The sequence below is a fragment of the Salvelinus sp. IW2-2015 genome, linkage group LG5 (genome assembly GCF_002910315.2).
Source record: "Salvelinus sp. IW2-2015 linkage group LG5, ASM291031v2, whole genome shotgun sequence".
Lineage (NCBI taxonomy): Eukaryota > Metazoa > Chordata > Actinopteri > Salmoniformes > Salmonidae > Salvelinus > Salvelinus sp. IW2-2015.
Genome location: NC_036844.1, coordinates 9,326,722 through 9,344,561, shown reverse-complemented (window position 1 = coordinate 9,344,561; position 17,840 = coordinate 9,326,722). Strand labels below are relative to the sequence as shown.

General features: G+C 43.6%; 3 protein-coding genes and 1 pseudogene across 3 annotated transcripts in view; all 4 read left to right on the top strand.

The window, feature by feature from the left end:
- LOC111964480 (seizure 6-like protein) overlaps positions 1-3,252 on the top strand; it is a 68,871-nt gene extending 65,619 nt beyond the window's left edge. Inside the window, exons 17-20 of the mRNA XM_070443762.1 lie at positions 910-945; positions 1,631-1,745; positions 2,208-2,313; positions 2,441-3,252. Of these exons, the coding sequence (XP_070299863.1) occupies positions 910-945; positions 1,631-1,745; positions 2,208-2,313; positions 2,441-2,470 (287 nt within the window). The 3' untranslated portion in view covers positions 2,471-3,252. The remainder of the gene's footprint in view (positions 1-909; positions 946-1,630; positions 1,746-2,207; positions 2,314-2,440) is intronic.
- Positions 3,253-3,899: 647 nt separating this feature from the next.
- On the top strand, positions 3,900-5,708 carry LOC139027804 (protein-tyrosine sulfotransferase 2-like; annotated as a pseudogene).
- A 1,642-nt stretch (positions 5,709-7,350) lies between these two features.
- ubc (ubiquitin C) lies at positions 7,351-9,677 on the top strand. The gene is made up of 2 exons (XM_023987431.2): positions 7,351-7,460; positions 8,346-9,677. The coding sequence occupies exon 2, from the start codon at positions 8,353-8,355 to the stop codon at positions 9,496-9,498; it is 1,146 nt and encodes a 381-aa protein (XP_023843199.1). The 5' UTR covers positions 7,351-7,460; positions 8,346-8,352; the 3' UTR covers positions 9,499-9,677.
- Positions 9,678-14,080: 4,403 nt separating this feature from the next.
- On the top strand, positions 14,081-17,414 carry LOC111963869 (tubulin alpha chain, testis-specific). Its single transcript, XM_023987430.2, has 6 exons — positions 14,081-14,209; positions 14,474-14,696; positions 14,792-14,940; positions 16,084-16,236; positions 16,404-16,931; positions 17,046-17,414. Exons 1-6 carry the CDS (start codon positions 14,207-14,209, stop codon positions 17,340-17,342), a joined length of 1,353 nt encoding a protein of 450 aa, XP_023843198.1. The 5' UTR covers positions 14,081-14,206; the 3' UTR covers positions 17,343-17,414.
- The last annotated feature ends 426 nt before the right edge of the window (positions 17,415-17,840 follow it).

Here is a 17,840-nt window from a genome sequence, read left to right as displayed (position 1 = left end):
GATAACATTCGCTATAAATTATCGTTCAGTTTGGTCCCTAAGACGAGGTTCWAATGCCGTTCCTTGTACTTCATAGCACAAAAACACCATCTCATCCAATGGCATAAATGAATTGTCAACTCTAGATACTCCCATCTCAAGTAAACCCCCTCTTGACCCCACTCCTGGACAAGCTCACTGAGRGGAGTGAGCCTCTAGGTCATACACTATCCCAGGATAAGTGCAACATCAGAGAGGACATACAATGGTTCCAGACACTGACATACACCTCCCCCCAATGGGAAAAGGAGGGAGTGACTGGCGCACAGACATTGTGGAGACAAGTAATTGGTTCCTCCTTAATCACGCCATCCCTTCAAATGGTTTAACAGATACATTCACATATGAAGACAATGTTCCATCCTGTCCTCTTCCCTTTCTGATATTCTGCATAGCACCAGAGACATGTAAACGACAAGCCTGACCTCTCCCCTCTCTGGGCCCCAAGTGACTGAGCCCCAGCTGAGGGAAGAAATGCAACTGCCAACACTAGAGTCTATTAGAAATACATTCTAATAAAAAGTATATCACATAAGAATATTATGCAGATATGACATCTTAATTACTTATGTTACCCAACTAATTCTGATTCATCCACCACACTTTCCACATAGACATACTACATGCGAATGGTGCTTGTTTAATTAAGTAATGATAATGTCCATGTGCATGTTACAGCTCTCGGCAGCCATATTTGTAGTTCCTCCACTCTCTGTAGTTGTTTAAGACTGCTGGGCTGTGGTCAGAAGTAGTGCAACTACATAGAAAATGTATGGACTCTAGACAGCCCTAGAAATACTGTATCTGCCACCAGTATGGTATACCGCATCTACCCTGTCAATGTCTGAGAGAATGTCTGATGTCTTGCAGCCAACCATGACTGCTTTGGCAACCATGCTTTGGAAGGTGAGTCTGTCTGTCTCTCTCTCTGTGAGCCTGCCTGTCTGTCTCCGTTTTTGTCTGTCCGTGTTCTTGTCTGCATGTCTCCCACTGGGCACACACTGGTTGAGTCAACGTTGTTTCCACGTCATTTCAATGAAATGATGTTGAACCAACGTGGAACAGACGTTGGATATTACATCTGTGCCCAGTGGGCTGTCAATCAATTTTTTTTTTTAGCAGATCTTTGTTTGTCTAATTATCTTGGATACAAAAAAATATATATTTAAAGAACCAACACTTGCACTCGACACCCCCCCCTTTTCTAGTTCTGACTTTGCCGATAACTATTTTATTGAGGAAAAGTGTACTTACTATGCCTGTGATATGTGGTTGTCCCACCTAGCTACAGTATCTTAAGATGAATGCACTAATTGTAAGTCGCTGTAGATAAGAGCATCTGCTAAATGACTCAAATGTAAATGATGGTGATGCACTCTTTTCCCTAACTACCTGTATGCTGTATTAATTGTCCATGCGTGTTCGATTCGCTTTCATATTTTTTGCCTTTTGTAATGCTCATCTGTTGTTTTGACCTTTTCAATGAAGCCACCATGTCTATTTCTCATTTATATGAGTATTTTTATTCCCCCCTGCTCCCCCCTATCCCTCCCCTCTCCTTTCCTCTATCTATTTCCCCCATCTCCTCCAGTCGTTGAGGCAGCAGCCGGGTCAGGTCTGGACGGTGGCAACATGGCATTGGCCATCTTCATCCTTGTACTTCTGCTCTCCGTGCTGCTGGGAGGAGCCTACGTCTACATCACACGGTTAGACCACACACCCTCTCACCTCAACATTGCTTATTTGAATATAGCTGAATATTCTGTATTCAATTCGGTTTAAAAGCTATATTGTCCATGGTCATATGGAAACTCTATGACGATTGAATAAACACAAACTGCCCTGGCTACCTTCCTATTTGACTGTGCAGCCTTTGACATGGTTGAATAATAGGAGGCTGCAACGTTACAGAACATTCAGATAGGAATGTATTGGGTAGAACAGATATTATTCTCTATCATATGATATTATCATGTCAGCTGCTCTACATGTGACAATTCTATCTGCCACGTGCTGAACGTTTCACCTCAATGTATAGACTCAAATGAATGAGATGTGATGTCATACTCTCTCTCCCTTTCTCTGCTCATGGAAACAGTGGTGGTGTCCTGAAGGTTCTGGGTGTTTTTATACTCCTAACACCATGCTGTTCCTCTCTTGGCCACCAGGTGTCGCTACCACTCCAACCTGCGGCTGCCGCTCATCTACCCGCACCCCTACAGTCAGATCACCGTGGAGAGCGAGTTTGACAACCCACTCTACGAGACAGGAGGGGTGAGGAAGAACACGCACAAACACACACACGTACTGAAAACACACACACGAACATAGTCATTGTATGAGACAGGAGGGTCCTTACTACTGGTCTTTTAACATTTCTCTCTCTCTCCCCCTCTCTCAGGACAACCGTGAATATGAGGTATCAATATGAGGACCATCTCCACTGTTGGAATCCCAAAATGAAGCATCCGCCCCTCCGACCCATCCCCCTACCATTCCTCCTCCTCCTTAGACCCGCCCAGGTGGAAGTTATGTAAATACAGACTGACTATAGTCTTGCCCCTTCCCCCCATGATCCCATGACCCTGTCCTCCAATCACAGAGAGAGGAATGAGAGAGAGGGAAGATGAGTCGGAGAGGCAATGGGGGACAAGGGAAAGGGGAGGACAGGAGATACTGTGAAAGGGGGCTGCAGGATTTGGGGGATAAAGAGACTGAAGCACTTGTGAAAAGTTGTCTATTTACTCATGTGTCTACCATTAGAGAACAAATACAGAGACAGGGAGGGAGGGACTATGTGAAGGAGAGAGAGGGGGAGAGGTGAGGGAGAGAATGGGAGCGAGAAAGAGGAGTGAAAGATAGGAGGAAGTGACCTCACAGGAAGTGAGGTCATTATCTCTTCCTGGTTGTGCCCCATCTTCCTGCCTGCAGTCATTTCTAAGGCCTGGTTTTAGACCAGTTTATAGTACTGGTTTTACCGTAGTAACTGACCTGTACAAGCTCAACCAACCATAACAACACCAGAAGAGACCACCACAAGATGATGTATTTATTTTGATGTAAATGTGACGTTTTATGCGGATTAATGAATGTACATTTTCATTTTGAGAAGAAAAGAAGAAAAGATGTACCATGCTACTGACTTCCCTAAATAAATGGTAAAAATAAAAAGTATGAAAGAATCTTTCTATTAAAATAAAACACACGCACTTGTCTTTGTTGTCAGTTATTTATTTGAGTGTCCCTCCCTTCGTCACAGGGCAGAACAGGGAACATGAAGAAGATAACATTCTCTCCTCTGACACTCTGCAGTGTTGTCCTGCTAATGCAACAGTATATCCACACACGCACGCACACACACACAGGCTATGTCTCAATAATCCTTCACAGCTCCTAGTCTCCTTTCCTTCAAGAACACAGTCTGGTAGGTAAAAGAACTAGATCCATTCCAGACACTGGACTTTTGTGTGCACTTCCAGTCACAGGAAGGCTGTCTGGCGATCAAATGTGTTATTTGTCACGTTCTTATGTGAAGATCCTATACCACCATCTCTCACACACCAGGGGTGACAGAGCTGTTGGAACTGGTTTACTTTCATTCTGACCCATCAGCTTTGTTCCTCCTCAGTACACAACAGCCTCAAGAACAAAGTTCTGTTTCAATGCCTATTTCTGCTATTCACAAATGAAAAGTTACTTTTGCGAAAGCAGGTACTAAACACTGTGTGTGTATTTGTCTGTCTGTGAGGGCATATGTGTAATTACCCAACAAAACAGGTGAATAGAGAGGGCAGAGTCATACAAAGCCCTCAGGATGTAAAGGCAGGCTTGACTGATTAGTGCAACACAAAGTCAACAAGATGGTCGAGCGTCAACAACAAAAAACCATGCCCTCAGCCTCAGAACAATGGAGCAAGTATATGAGCCACTGTATGTGTTTTTAATGTAGGGTCAGGGGAGATTTTCCGTCAAATGACATTTAAATCAATATGGAAGTTGCCACGGTGACTTCTGTCCTATAGTGTAAATACAAAACAGGATAAGGCCAAGTGGGTCAGAGAAATCAGACCTGAAAAATGCTTCAACCTCTTCTCGAACCGATCCTCATTCTTACTTCTGTCCTTTTCTAAGTCGCTCCAACCACAGTTCAACTTCCTCTTCCGTCCGCTAACGCGCGGCAAAAATGTCTCTCATGCCAATATTCTATAGCATGTTGTCTACTTTCATTTCCTCCATGGCCTTTTTCTTGCTTGTTGGTATCTCTTTCACTTGTAATTCCCTCCCTCGCTCTGTCCCCTCCACCTTCCCTCTCTCTCCCTTTATCACTCGGTTGGTTTGCCTAGCTGCATATCTGTTCTAATTCTGACCTTGATCCCTGGAGTAACAGGGAAGGTTCTAGAACGCCTGATAAAGACCGTGTGAAGTTTGCGTTTCCTAGTTACTGACAGGCACTGACTTGATGAATAATATGATAGGATTAACTCTAATGCAACACAGAAAGAGTCCGGACAAGAGGTTTGCTTGAATTTGCTGCATTACCATTGTCTTTTATATTTGCATACATTTACACAAAACTTTTCCATCTATGCCATGAAAAGATCCTCCCCTCTGCAGGAATAGGTCCAGGTGTGTTGTAACATTTATGTTGTGAAACAGAAAAACATTTCCAGGCTTTTTTTTGTTGTTGCAGAGATACGAGGAGAGGGAAGCGGACATTCGGAGGGATCTGCCGTAATAGTCTCATCTCAGATAAACACTCGTGTTCTGCAGTGTTGACAGAAGAGAGACAGTTTGTTTCTGTATGAATATGAGACGTAAAATCTCCCTCGGTCTTGTTTCTCTCCCTCTTTTCCAGAAAGTACCTCTCTCTGTACATTTCACCAAGGTTAGTCTCACTGAAACTAAAACATCTCTTTTGCAAGAAAGACCTCGTCAAAAAAGCAGCACACACAGGCGGCCTACTACTTGTGACCAAGAGACCATGACCAAGCACCACCATCTCCGTCGGTGATGCGTGTGTCAGCACGGATGGGATTAACAGGGGTCCTGATCTTGGGTGGACTCTATACCCTGACCCAGTTCCAGCGTTTTCTGTCTGCCCTGCCGGCGGCCATTCCAGGGTGGTGGTAGACCTGTGACTGTGCCGGTCCAGAGCAGGTGGAGGGTCAGTGCTGATGCTCCTCTGGTGTTTGTGGGAGGGGTGCCTCACTCCGGGAAGCCACCGTGATGAGGTAGGGGGAGAGTATTTATTTACTTGTATTTACCCATGTACTTGTATTATTATAACCCCCAATATATGTATTTACCTCTGTACCCTGTCATTTTCATCTCTGTCTTATTTCCCACCGTGTGTAGAGCCGTGCTGGATGCCCACCCTGCTGTGTGGTATGGGGAGGAGACAAGGGTTGTGGCCAGACTGCTGGGTCTGAGGTTGGGCTGGTGAGGAGGAGGGGGACAGCACCGAGGTCCTGGACCGAGTGGTCACAGCCTTCCTTCTAGATATCATAGTTTGACACAGGGAGCCAGCTCCTGTACTCTGCAATAAAGACCCTTTCACTCTGAAGAGCGCTCAGTATCTCGCTAAGCTCTTCCCCAAGTAGGCCTGATGTACTTTGCTACACAGATACACATACCTCCATCCAGAAAACACATATATACGCTGACCTTACTGAACCAAAAAGTCTCCGTCACTACAAACACTGCTGTGATCACATGCTGACCCATATCAGCCATACAGACACCACAAGAGTGACAGACACCACAAGAGTGACAGACACCATAAGACACCACAAGAGTGACAGACACCATAAGACACCACAAGAGTGACAGACACCACAAGACACCACAAGAGTGACAGACACCACAAGACACCGGTGGATTTGACCTCTCTAGCTACAAGGACTGCCTGGCCAAGTGGAGCCCAGCCACAGGCCATTTGGCACAATGCACTATGGTGTGTGTGTRTGTGGGGGGGTCATTTTATCCTGTGTGGACCTAAAATCCCTCAAAGTCACCACAAGGATAGTAAAACAAGGAAAATTCTCCCTCATGGGGACATTTCCCACATCCCCATGAGGACAAAGGCTATTTTAAGCTTAGGTGTGTGCGTGTGTTAGGTGTAGGTGTGTTAGTGTGTGTGCGTGCGTGTGTGCGTGTCAGCACGGAGTGGTCCACAGACCAGGTGATGAGGCCAGTGAACGTGAAGGCTATGACTCGGTGGGTAGGACACATCCCCCCAGACGTAGTGGGAGACAAGGCTGCCACCCCAGAGCCAAGCCAGCCAACTATGGACAGCCTGACCCACAGGTCCTCAACAACACACAGAGAGTAAGGTCACACACACACACACACACACACACACACACACACACACACACACACACACACACACAGTTTTGCTGATGTAAATCTCATGTCCTCTCTCTGATAAGTTTAGATCAAGGGTAGACTAGGTTACTGTTGAATGACTGTTTCTACTACAGAACTAATCAACGTTGGTTCTGTCTACTTTCTTCTTTAGACGTCCATGAATGGTTCACAGATAGAAAGTGTCAGCCTCTGGAACAATGGTCAGTATGACCTCTCTCAGGAAAGACAGCAACATCAACCAAAAGTCTGCTGACTCAGCACAGTCAGGCTGAAGTCAAAAGGGATGCCCGTGCTTGTTCTCTAGACCTCATAGATCTGAGTAAGTGTTAGATCTGCTGGTAGAGGCTTAGGAAGGAGTCTGGCTCAGAGGGAAATGGCCTTTCCTGTTTGTGTAGAATGAAAATGTTGATCCATGCTGTTAATGCAATTTCTATAAAATCACTTTGATGCCCTGAAATAAACCTTCCACRTCTGTGTTGCATGAAATTAAGCAATACAGTATTCTATGCACCAAAAAACGATTCTCTGGGATAGCTCCTAATATGTTGATGCTTGTGAATGTAGCAAAACTATGCTTACTCAAAAATAAAAGTTTGAGGCTTTACTGACATAGCTAACACGTAAACCGTTTTGACTAGTTAGCTGGCAAGGTTGATACCGCCCGAGGCCGACTAGTTTCGTGTTGACTGAGCAGCTTGTTGCTAGAGAACGACGAATCACTATTTTTGCTAATTTCTATCTCCGCCAACGATCGACTTCTTTTATCCGACCGTCCATTCATACACAGATACTTCGAGTTAAAAATAAACTTTGATATAAAACGTTTTTATTGTGGTATGTCGTAGATTTTGTCCCTTCRTCCAAAATAATCCATACGATAACGGATATTTATCGAATCCGCAGTTTATAGTTCGATATGGGTGTAACGGCGGAAGGATACGTGACGGTAAAGTATAAATACCACAGCCCTTTGTTTGCGAAAACAGAGTCGTTTCCTGAAGACAGAGGCAGAAACTAGAATATTCAAGAACACCGGTGGATCATTTTTCCCTGTAAGTAGGGTATTATCCAAAATAAGCACGAATGCCTAAACATTTTTCAGACATTTCATTCAGCTTGATGTGTATTTGTAGCGCAATGCCATTCTTATTGTGTATGTACAAGSATACGTCGACGTTAACGTTGCCGTTACGTTAGCTAGTCAGACCTATTAATTTTCTAGTTTACGTTAACTACTGCAACTAGCTTGTTTAAGTAGAAATTATAGCTGACTGTATGGTGTTGAATTGGCTAGCTAAAAAAAGGTGTGCAACCGTATGATTATTTACTATTGATAGCCTTTACCTTCATTCGACTTAGCTAATTTATTTAACTAACGTTTATTTGAGCCGCCATTCAAATACAGTAAGTGACTAGCTTACTGTGAAGCACAGCTCGTGAACTAAACCGAACTTGCTAAGATCTCTTATTTGGCTGAACGGGAATTAAATGATGAACTTAATTTCAATTAGACCTAATGTTAGGATTATGAAACATTAATTTCTTAACGGGACGTTAAATACGTGTCGACGACAACTGAAATGGCTGCYCCATAGAATTTCCAAATGAACAACCAGCTTGTCCGTACTTGAGGACTATCAKATTTTARGATRCATTTTAGAAATAGGCGGGGTTTAGGGCTATGTGGCGTGTTAACATGTGACGACCCAAGATTGTTCTAAAATGGTGGCACCTGGAGCCTGCTGATGTAAACGTCAGCTGAGTACTGCCCCCAATGGGAGGCTCTCTGCGCTGCCCTATTTAGAAATTCGCCAACGACATTGATATTAACACTAGCTTGAGACCTACAGTTTTAATTATGTATAGCCTGTTTAATTTTCATCAAATTGCWTTTAGTCTTGGGAGMAGTTTAGTCTAATATAGTTTCTCTTTCTTAGTGTCAAGATGCAGATCTTYGTGAAGACCCTTACCGGCAAGACCATCACCCTAGAGGTCGAGCCCAGTGACACCATCGAGAACGTCAAGGCCAAGATCCAGGACAAGGAGGGCATCCCCCCAGACCAGCAGCGCTTGATCTTTGCCGGCAAGCAGCTGGAAGATGGTCGCACGCTCTCCGACTACAACATCCAGAAGGAGTCCACCCTCCATCTTGTGCTCCGTCTGAGGGGAGGTATGCAGATCTTTGTGAAGACCCTTACCGGCAAGACCATCACCCTGGAGGTCGAGCCCAGTGACACCATCGAGAACGTCAAGGCCAAGATCCAGGACAAGGAGGGCATCCCCCCAGACCAGCAGCGTCTGATCTTCGCCGGCAAGCAGCTGGAAGATGGTCGCACGCTCTCCGACTACAACATCCAGAAGGAGTCCACCCTCCATCTTGTGCTCCGTCTGAGGGGAGGTATGCAGATCTTTGTGAAGACCCTTACCGGCAAGACCATCACCCTGGAGGTCGAGCCCAGTGACACCATCGAGAACGTCAAGGCCAAGATCCAGGACAAGGAGGGCATCCCCCCAGACCAGCAGCGTCTGATCTTCGCCGGCAAGCAGCTGGAAGATGGTCGCACGCTCTCCGACTACAACATCCAGAAGGAGTCCACCCTCCATCTTGTGCTCCGTCTGAGGGGAGGTATGCAGATCTTTGTGAAGACCCTTACCGGCAAGACCATCACCCTGGAGGTCGAGCCCAGTGACACCATCGAGAACGTCAAGGCCAAGATCCAGGACAAGGAAGGCATCCCCCCAGACCAGCAGCGTCTGATCTTCGCTGGCAAGCAGCTGGAAGATGGTCGCACTCTCTCCGACTACAACATCCAGAAGGAGTCCACCCTCCATCTTGTGCTCCGTCTGAGGGGAGGTATGCAGATCTTTGTGAAGACCCTTACCGGCAAGACCATCACCCTGGAGGTCGAGCCCAGTGACACCATCGAGAACGTCAAGGCCAAGATCCAGGACAAGGAGGGCATCCCCCCAGACCAGCAGCGTCTGATCTTCGCCGGCAAGCAGCTGGAAGATGGTCGCACTCTCTCCGACTACAACATTCAGAAGGAGTCCACTCTTCACCTGGTCCTGCGTCTCCGTGGTGGCAACTAAGCAGCTTCTCCTCTGCTCTTAACGATGTCTCATCTTAACCCCAATTCTCCCCTTACCTCCAATCCCACCCATTGACCGCCTCTTCCCTCTAACCCAACCCACTTACTTTCCCCTCTCCCCTAACCTCTCATCCCAGCTCTTCATTCCTTTAAATTTCAATAAAGTTCAAGCATTCCTGATATCATTGTCTTTGAAGTGAAATATTTGAAGTACAAACCCTTGAAGGAAGTTCTATTTTGGGRTATGTTTTAATGTTAAACCTAATGAAATGCCTCATGCTTTTGGAGGTTTGAGTTCAGTACTATATTCAGTAACTCATTTCAACTTTGAAGTTATCTATTGCAAATTTGGTGRTACTTCATTGTGTGTAGTAAATAGATGGGCTGGTCACAGTGCAATGGATGTACATAAGACATTGCAGTCGCTGCCTGTAAATACCTATGGAGGTAATTGACACATCTCTTAGAACTACCACTTGCACAATCATTCAACAAATTGAGACGCATGGTTAATGTGCTGTGTAATTCATGCTGGAAGGGCTTAAATTGTGGGCACTAGGACTAAGGAATTAGTTAATATGCCTGGAATGCATCCTGCCTGTTGAGTAATCACTGACCTGACATGATTTGCTTTCATCCAACTGTTAGATTATGAATAGTTTACATGAGAAAAGGAAAGATGTTTTCACWGTAATATAATAGGTATTCAGTACCTACAGCAAAATGTCATTCATACTTTTAACCACAAGATGTCCCTGTAGACCTAGCTGAAACGTAATGCAGATTGCATCTACCATTGGGTTAATTTATCAATAAATTAAAAGTGATTTTTCTTAGTGYGTATATACAGCTCTGGGAAAAATTWAAAGACCACTGCAAAATCATTTTCTGGTTTTACAGTTCATAGGTATGTTTGGGTGACATTAACATTTTTCTTTATAAACTACTGACATTTCACAGTGGCAGTGAGACACTGGCTTGTAGGCCTTTCCAGGTCTCGCACCCACTGAAATTCTGTGGAGGATCGGTGATGATCTGGGGGTACTTCAGCAAGGCTGGAAASTGGCAGATTTGTCTTTGAAGGGTGCATGAATCAAGTAATGTACAAGGTGGTTCTAGAAAACTTGMTTCCTTCTGCTATGACAATGTTCCCCAACTCTGGGGATTGGTTTTTCCAGCAGGGCAATGCCCCATGCCACACAGCCAGGTCAATCAAGGTGTGGATGGAGGACCACTAGATCAAGACCCTGTCATGGCCAGCCCAATCTCCAGACCTGAACCCCATTGAAAACCTCTGGAATGTGATCAARAGGAAGATGCTTGGTCACAAGCCATCAAACAAAGCYGAGCTGCTTTAATGTTTGTGCCAGGAGTGGCATAAGTCACCCAACATCAATGTGAAAGACTGGTGGAGAGCATGCCAAGWCGCATGAAAGCTGTGATTGAAAATCAGGGTTATTCCACCAAATATTGATTTCTGAACTCTTCCTAAGTTAAACCATTAGTATTGTGTTCTTTAAAAATGATTGTGAACTTATTTTCTTTGCATTATTTGAGATCTGACAACACTGCTCTAAATGACAACATTTTTATTTGGAATTTGGGAGAAATGTCAGTTTATAGAACAAAACAAAAAATTTCWTTTTACCYAAACACATACTTATAAATACTAAAACCAGAGAAACTGATAATTTTGCAGTTGTCTTTTAATTTTTTCCAGAGCTGTAGATGTTTATTAAGTCCAGTAGACATGAGGGCTTTAACTCCAGAACTGCTCACCTCAGAAATMCCCTTGCATAAGGAAGAGCAGGAAGCCACTGAAGGTGTTGTGGTTGTATTCAGCACCATCATATAGCCCTTGGACTGAGGGGAGATGCATGTCGACCATGTCACCTTCCTCTAGCCATATGTATATATCACTTTCACTACCATTGTTTTGTTCCCTATTCCACGTAAGTCTGGTCATTGTGGTATAGGTAAACACCCATCCATTATGGAGATCTGTAATCCCTGGCAGTGAACCTGAAGTAGTAGACTCTTACTAGTGCTGTGAAGATACCTGCATCTGAAGAGAAGCAAGGAGAAGTGAGCACAGTCCATCTCATAGACACTGACTAATGTTAACTGTAGCTAGATTCAGTGTGTGTAGATTCGTTTGGTCACTGCTCAGCTAATTCATTACCTGTGTTTGGTATGTAGGACATAGACCTACATACATAGACCTTGATGAAATGGTAGTGTGTGTCAACTAGGCAAACGAGAAAGTCAAATGTTGGTGGTAACTTTTGTTGTAGATCGGTGAGTTTTCGGTATTGAGGGGTCCTACAACTCCATCAGTCAAAACAGCGGAGAAGGACGCATTTGGTCTGTTAGTGAATTCAAAGATTCACTAACAGCACACCACTACCTTCACCACACTATATTTTGAAGCCCAAACAAAGGAAAGTCCATATCTTGACTGACCTCATACCACATTATGCCATACTACGAATGTTGAAACATGGAGTGTTTCTGTGAATTAGAAGGTCATATCTAATGTATTTTAACTGCATTCTCTCTCTTCAGCTCCTTCACCTTCCTGTCACTGGCACTCAGTCTRTCCTCAAAGGCTGTTTCCAGAAAATGGTAGATTAGGGTATCAATGTCCTCTTAGACTACCTGTGTTCCCACTGTCAATGTCTGTCATTGGCCTTCGGGGTTAAATGGAACAGAAAGGAAATKAGTCTTTGAGCTTTATTCTTCTATCTTGATCAAGTTACAAATGTGAAGTATTTAATTCCTAAATACTGTTACTTTAATTCTCTTTCTCCAGCTAGTCCACCTTTTTCTTCTGGGGCTGCAATTGTCTTAGTGGCGCTCAGTACCTCTCCAAGAGCCGTCACCTCCTTTTTCTGCTCCTCCACCCTCCCTCACTGGCTGTCACTCTGCCAGTCATTACATAAGAGAGGAACTTGAGTTAATTTGTCTCATAAACTTAATTGAACTCAAATATAGATTTGCTCTTATCATTATCTGCATTCTCTGTCTCCAGCTTGCCAACTTAGTTTTTTAGGAACTGCACTTCATTCTTGGTGAWTCCCAGATCTGTTGTTAGTACCATCACCTTGTTTTTCTGCTCTTCCACCTCCCCCTCACGGTCCCCCAGTCAGGTCTCCATGATCCTCAACTCCACTCTCTGCTCCACCAACATGTCTCTCAGCGCTCTCAGCTCAKCCCAAATGTCAGGTGGTGGTGGTGGTTTGGCTGTTCCTTTGTTTCTGGGACATCTCTGCTGTATAGTATCAAAAGTCAAAGTATAAATAATTTAAAACTCCATATGAAGAAAACCAGACAGCACCATACAATTTTTGTAATTTCTTATGGATAGTCAGGGGCACACATTATTTACCAATGAAGCATGTGTGTTTAGTGAGTCCTYCAGATTAGAGGCAGTAGTGACTCCTGCGTGAATTGCACCATTTCCCCATCCTGCTAAGCATTCAAAATGTAACRAGTACTTTTGGGTGTCAAGGAAAATGTATGGAGTAAAAAGTACATTATTTTCTTTAGGAATGTAATGAAGTAAAGTAAATATAAATAGTAAAGTACAGACACCCCAAAAAACGACTGGCATAATACTTTAAGTATTTTTACTTAAGTATTTTACTAGTTTATGGCTTTAATGATGTCCCGTGTTTGACTGCTTTTAGTGTCTTAAAACTATTTAATTTGAGTGGTCTACAATGTAATTTTTTGTATCTGTATTTTATATTGTCAACTGTTGTATCATTTGTGGAGTGAAACCTTGTTTATCTAACTCTTTTTCAAATGTTTTTTAATAGAATACCTGTTCTACAAACCAGATTGAACCCTATTGAATGGTAATCCCCAACACAATTGAGCTATGTTCTCTCCTCCCCTCACTCACTTCTCTCCTCCTGTCTCGCCCTCCTCTTCTTTCAAATGATGCTGGAAAATATGTTGTCTTTTCATTTTTATACAGATGAGTAGAAGAACAAGGACAAGAACAACACACACATCAGAAAGATGAGTTCATTTGAGGGCTTTGTCCAGCATCATTATTGGTAACCCTGGACAAAGTGCTATAGAGCAGTTTACTTTGGCCTAGAAGATAAAGCATGCTGCAGGACTAAAATAAGAGCTAGCCTTGACCTAGTAGGCTACTGCTGTTTCCAGTTCTTGGTCAGTTACAAGTTTACTCGTAAGTTTTTGTCATAAATAAGATTTGCGTTTTTTTCTTTCAGCTTAATCAAAAATAATCATCAATTCCAATATTGCTAGCTACACAAGTAGTGAATAGCAGAAGGAAGCATTGAATTCACCTCAATGACTTGGGTAAAATTGAAATTTTTTGCACTAAAAAGCCCGCGCTGTCATTTGAAAATGCAGGATTGGTCCAACCAAACAAGCCAATATAACGGCAGTAAATCAAGTTGATTTTTGAAACTTTATATAATKGTCCAATTGCAAAAGAAAACACATTGATTGACACAGCATCTGTTTGAAATACACCCAATTGGGTTTAAAGGGAGGCGGGCTCATTCAGGGACCTATATTATCGTGAATCGGCGATGTTTTTCAGTTAATTTCAGTTAATTTTTTTGTCGGTTAACCGTTGGAAGTTGTATAGCCAAGTTAGCCTAGCTAGCCAACTGTCGAACGCATTTTTGTTAAACATTAATTACCTACAGGTCTTACTTATAATCAACATGGTAAGTTTTCTGTCAAGAAGATGAGTGACAAACAAAACAATTTTGGTCAAATGATCTAATGGTAGCTAACTTAGCTAACATTGGCTACTTTAAAAAAAGAACATTGGCTACCTAGCTAGCTAGCTAACTTAATATTAGCTACCTCGTAACTAACAATTTAGCAATGATGTAGTAGCTAGCTAAGTAACATAAACATAAATCTGCCAGCTTTTACACATTTGTCTTAAGAGCTAGCAAATTGTGTCAAATGTTATTTCTCCACAGCGTGAGTGCATCTCTATCCACGTTGGTCAGGCCGGTGTGCAGATCGGGAATGCCTGCTGGGAACTRTACTGCTTGGAACATGGGATCCAGCCCGATGGGCAGATGCCCAGTGACAAAACCATCGGCGGAGGGGATGACTCCTTCAACACCTTCTTCAGCGAGACCGGAGCGGGAAAACACGTCCCTCGTGCTGTGTTTGTGGACCTCGAACCAACTGTTGTTGGTAAGGTTGAACATTTGCTAAAATATTGACATGACTAAGATTTTTTACATAAATTTTTTTAAATCCCGCCCGAACTGAGTTGTTMTTTTCCATAGATGAGGTCCGCACTGGGACATACCGTCAGTTGTTCCACCCGGAGCAGCTCATCACCGGTAAGGAGGATGCCGCCAACAACTATGCTCGTGGCCACTATACAATTGGCAAGGAGATCGTGGATCTGGTGCTGGACCGAGTTCGCAAGCTGGTGAGTAACAGCTTGCGAACTCATAGCAATGTGTTTCCAACTACTAGTTATGTAACTTYACTAGCAAGCTACTTGAACATGGTTGTACACCAGTGAGGCCAGTCTGTCCCTAACCTAGTGTCTTGCACAGGTCAGTTTTTTGGATCTGCACCCCCGCGCCGGCCACATCAATGCCAAGCCTAAACTGATATTCAACATCAGAGACTGTAATTGTTGGACTTAAAAGACTGTTAAAACACCAGCAAATCAGCTTCAAGTAAAATAAATAAATTTAAAAAGTATAATAGAAAGATATGTAATTGTAAGCAAGGTTTGACATGAGAATGTCTTAGCCARATATTATCTGTTTGGGCTTGCAGTCAATTTGCAGTTTGCAATTACGTTCTGGCCACCTGACCATCAGCTCAAGAAAAAATTGGCCTGCAGCGGAATTTAGTTGATGATCATTGGGTTATAGGCTGCAAAAGGAGCCTAAATTTATTTTGTAGGCTATTAGCATTTACCAGCCGCACAGGTTTAAACTTTATATGGCCTGTGTGTAGTGTAAATGAACAAAAGCCGGAATGAATGTAATAATTATCTGATAATTAACTAAATTGTTGTAAACAAATATCTGCTTGCACTTTTGCAGGCTGTATATCCATCTACCGGTTTGTTGTCTTCAATAACTCAAAAATCCTTCCAAACCGGGGAATTTCACTATCATAACCTTTATTTTTTATTTCTCCTGTTACATTAGCCAATTTTGCATGATCTAGGAGTCAGGGAAAATAAACTYGCCAATGTATTTTYGAGTGGGGGAAGGGAACATAAGCTCTGCGCTTGGACAAATTAGGAATGTTTCAGCACCACACAAATAGGCCTACGAACGGACAGTTCCCTGCTCCACTCTCTCACTGCGTTGCTTGTATTCTAGGCCTGGCTATGTCTGCCTCACTGCTCACGTAGCCTAATGGAATTTGCAAGTATTATCTTGACTTAAAAAGTTTCCGACCCGCAATATAATTGTTCTGAACCGTGGGCTGAAAGAATGTTTTATTTCCCACCAGCTGATTTTTTTTGCGTGTCAACAGCAGCGAACCGTGAGTATTCAGCACAATGCAGGACTCTACCCTTACTCCTTGTATTCTTTCTCCCCCCCAGTCGGACCAGTGCACTGGGCTTCAGGGTTTCCTGATCTTCCACAGCTTTGGTGGTGGAACCGGCTCAGGTTTTGCCTCTCTGCTCATGGAGAGACTGTCTGTGGACTATGGCAAGAAGTCCAAACTGGAGTTTGCCATTTACCCCGCCCCTCAGGTATTTCTAAGGTTTAGTTGCTCACATGAATATTTGGTAAATTTCCACGTCAGCAAAACTAGTACTGTACTTTGTCCTTGTACTCAATACTTGTGTTTGTTTAATATGTAAATTTTCATTATGTTTAAGCTAAAGATGACTGTTCTACCTCTTGTGTATGTGTTCAGGTGTCCACAGCAGTRGTGGAGCCCTACAATTCTATCCTGACCACCCACACCACCCTGGAACACTCAGACTGTGCCTTCATGGTCGACAACGAGGCCATCTACGACATCTGCCGTCGTAACCTGGACATYGAGCGCCCCACTTATACTAACCTCAACAGGCTCATTGGCCAGATCGTCTCCTCCATCACAGCTTCGCTGCGTTTCGATGGAGCCCTCAACGTGGACCTGACTGAGTTCCAGACCAACCTGGTGCCATACCCCCGTATCCACTTCCCCCTGGTCACCTACGCACCCRTCATYTCTGCTGAGAAGGCCTACCACGAGATGCTTTCTGTGGCAGAGATCACCAACGCTTGCTTCGAGCCAGCCAACCAGATGGTGAAGTGTGACCCTCGCCATGGCAAGTACATGGCCTGCTGCATGCTGTATCGTGGGGATGTGGTGCCCAAGGATGTCAATGCTGCCATCGCCACCATCAAGACCAAACGCACTATCCAGTTTGTCGACTGGTGCCCCACCGGCTTCAAGGTAAACAAGCAATGGTTTATTCATTCACAATGATCTATGTTCCTAAACCTTTTCAAGTACAATTGGTCAGTCGGATTATTATACTTTCCCCCCTTTTTTTCTTGTGCCCTGCAGGTAGGTATCAACTACCAGCCACCCACGGTGGTGCCAGGTGGAGATCTTGCCAAGGTCCAGAGAGCCGTTTGCATGTTGAGCAACACCACAGCCATCGCTGAGGCCTGGGCTCGGCTCGACCACAAGTTTGATCTGATGTACGCCAAGCGTGCCTTTGTGCACTGGTATGTGGGAGAAGGTATGGAGGAGGGGGAGTTCTCTGAGGCCAGAGAAGATCTGGCTGCCCTGGAGAAGGACTACGAGGAAGTGGGAGTGGATTCAGTGGAGGGAGAGGCTGAGGAAGGAGAGGAGTACTGAATCCTGACCTGATTGAAAAATGTTTTACTGTTGATTGACAATTTTAATAAAAGTTCTGTTTTTGGTCCATTCTCCTGTGGATTTTTCCCCACATGATTTGCATGTAAGCAAAATATACCTTCTTTTTTTGCTAAGTTATTCAATGAACAATATCTGCACAGAATATATAACTCACTATGTCCAATTGATAGAACAGGCTTAGGAGATCTTATACTTGTTCAATGAGATAATAGCAGTCATTTAACATTACCTTTAGGTACCTATTTTTTATTACAAATTCTTTAACATTCACAAAAAGTSACGTTCACTGATGAAGATTATAAAATAAGAATAGAGATCTAAGTCTGTTTAACAAAGACCTTATTTTCTGCATTTATCCAAAAACGCCATTMATTTTCTTAACAAACTATGGTGGAGTTGGTGCCTACAAAAGTACGCMATTACTATTGCGAATGTAACCATAGGAGCAAAGCGGTAAGTACCATCAGTCTGCTGTGA